This window comes from Helobdella robusta (assembly GCF_000326865.2).
Source record: "Helobdella robusta unplaced genomic scaffold HELROscaffold_107, whole genome shotgun sequence".
NCBI lineage: Eukaryota > Metazoa > Annelida > Clitellata > Rhynchobdellida > Glossiphoniidae > Helobdella > Helobdella robusta.
This window is the reverse complement of record NW_008703606.1, coordinates 155211-157710: the sequence shown is the minus strand read 5'-3', so window position 1 is coordinate 157710 and position 2500 is coordinate 155211. Positions and strand designations below refer to the sequence as shown.

General features: G+C 33.8%; 1 protein-coding gene across 1 annotated transcript in view; it reads left to right on the top strand.

The window, feature by feature from the left end:
• The window catches only part of HELRODRAFT_183431 (hypothetical protein), a gene marked incomplete at both ends in the record, with an annotated part of 2169 nt that extends 552 nt beyond the window's left edge, over positions 1-1617 (top strand). The window contains 2 exons of the mRNA XM_009012465.1: positions 1-54; positions 1492-1617. The exon at positions 1-54 is cut by the window's left edge and continues 552 nt beyond it. Of these exons, the coding sequence (XP_009010713.1) occupies positions 1-54; positions 1492-1617 (180 nt within the window). The remainder of the gene's footprint in view (positions 55-1491) is intronic.
• Positions 1618-2500: the final 883 nt, after the last annotated feature.

Genomic DNA, 2500 nt, shown 5'->3' with positions numbered 1-2500 from the left:
CACTCTGCCGCACTTAACAACGCCATTCAGCTGTTCTACAGTGGCAAGATGGACGTTGTGCTTGGACCTATTAATGATTATGCTCTTGGTTCTATTGGGAGGTTGGTTGGTTGGTTGGTGGGTTGGCTAGCTGATTGGCTGGTTGGATGGTTGGTGGGTTGATTGGTTGGTTGGTTGGTTGGTGGGTTGATTGGTGGGTTAGTTGGCTGGCTGGTTGGCTGGTTGGTTGGTTGGGCGGTGGGTTGGCTGGTTAATTGGTCGATTGGATGGCTGGTTGATTGGTCGATTGGATGGTTGCTTGGTCAGTAAAATAAAAATTGAATGATTGGTTTGTAGATTATTGATAGCTGGTTGAATGGTAAGTTGAGTGAAAATTGAATGATTGGTCAGTTTGCTGAGTGGATAACAAATGATTGTAAGACCATTTGAAGGAAATTGATAAATTAGCCAAAAACTCTTCAAACTTAGCTCCATGCATGCACTTTAGCGCTGAAAGACTAAAAAAAAAAAAATAATGTCGTGTTTTTATTTGGCAGGTGTGAAAGTCAGTACAAATCTTTGAATTTTATCCAAACCTCCCGTTGAGAAGATTTTTATGTATAAAAATTGATTTAAATTAAAATTGATGTATAAATTCTCTGATTTTGAAATCAAAAGAGTTTAACATTCGGAGAAAATTTAAAATTTATTGAGCGGGAAGAATCTATTTAGATTTGTTTGGTCGTCTGACAGCAACAATTTTGCTGTTTTTAAATTAAGAAAAAAAAATGTTTTTTAATTAATTTTTTTTTTCTTGTGAAATTTCTACTTGGTAGATTTGTCACATAATCTGCTGGGATCACACCTGCATAATTGTGACGAATACTATTTTGTATATTTGTTTGTTCGTTTGTATGTTTGTTTGTATGTATGTATGTAGAGTTGTTTGTTTGTATGTAAGATAGTTTATTTGTATGTATGTATGTATGAGTGTATGTGTGTTTGTATATGTGTCTATGGGTTGTTTGTATAACTTTGTATGTATCAAGTTTTGTTTTTTTAGAGTGTTTTTGCTGTTTCATATGAGTCTAGGAATTGTCGGTCCCGAAATTTTCGGTCCCGGAGTTTTCGGTCCCGGAGTTTTCGATCCAAAATTTCACTATATAAGAATTTTCAATCCCAAATGTTTTTAGTACTCAAAAAAATGAGGCAAACGAGAGAGTATCAATGCCAACAATTCAATTTAAAAATCTATTAGCATATTAAAATAAGTGGGAGAGGTTAATAAAATGCGTGGCGTAGAGATAACCTTCAGTAATATATTTATAACCCTAACTTTATCTATTTATTTTTATTTTTTATTTATTTATTTTGAAGGATGACCAAAAAAGATAAATGTAAGGATCTATATAAATATGTAAATCTAAATGTAAAGATATCTTGAACTACTATTTTCACCTGAGAATCTTTGAATACAATTCAAGCATTACTCAAACAATCCATTGTTCAAAGCTATATAATCACTATTTCACTTTACACGTGCAATTTGATTCGAGCTGCGGGTGTGGTGTAGTGGTTACGAACGTGGACTCCGGGTTCGAATGCATGCTGTGCCACATTCCAAAGCTTATCATGTAATTTGAGTATGTGAGGCGGTAAATAGAGTGACGTTTGAGCGCTGTTGAACGTCACGAAAAGTGCGCTGCATAAATAAACTGACGTATACATTTTAAATAGGGACCGAAAATTTCGGGACTGAAAATTCCAATATTGTGAAATCTTGGACCGAAAACTTTGGGACCGAAAACTCTGGGACCGAAAATTTCGGGACCGAAAATTCCTATATAGTGAAATCCGAGACCGAAAACTTCGAGGCCAAAAATTCCGAATACCGTTTCATATTGGGTAATTTAAATTTTAAAATAAACAACTATTTAGAAGAGAGTCACAAACGCGAGCATTTATTATACTAGCATAAAATTTACCTAAGCTCTATAATTGTAATTTTTTTAACCAAATGTTCGTCACACTATTCAAGACCAGGTCAAAAATTAAAAACAATTTCTTACTAGAAAAAAATCGAAATCAAAAAAATCTTTTAAACTAGTTCAATGACACAGAACCTAAATTTTAATCTACTTAAAAAATTTAGAAAAAAATTTTTAAAATTTAACAGAAACATTTAGGTCATATTTCTCAGCGCGGAACGTCTTACAGGCTCGCTGATTACCTTAACTGCTACTTGGATGGCTAAAAAATTGCATTAGGAGGAAATGAAAAAGTTGTAACAAGACAACGTGAGGTAGATGCAGGTTTATGATGCAATCCTGCTTGCAATCACGCATACCAACTGTGCATTTGTGAAAATAGTTAGACTAGTTTATGGCTTAGTAAGTTAGTTAAGTGATGAATAAGAAAAAGGAAAACTAAATTGAGTAGATGATAAGGTTATATTGAGTGCTGATGATGTATTTAAGATGTCTTGTGATGAAGGTTGATTGAGTGGCAACTTGATAGTTAT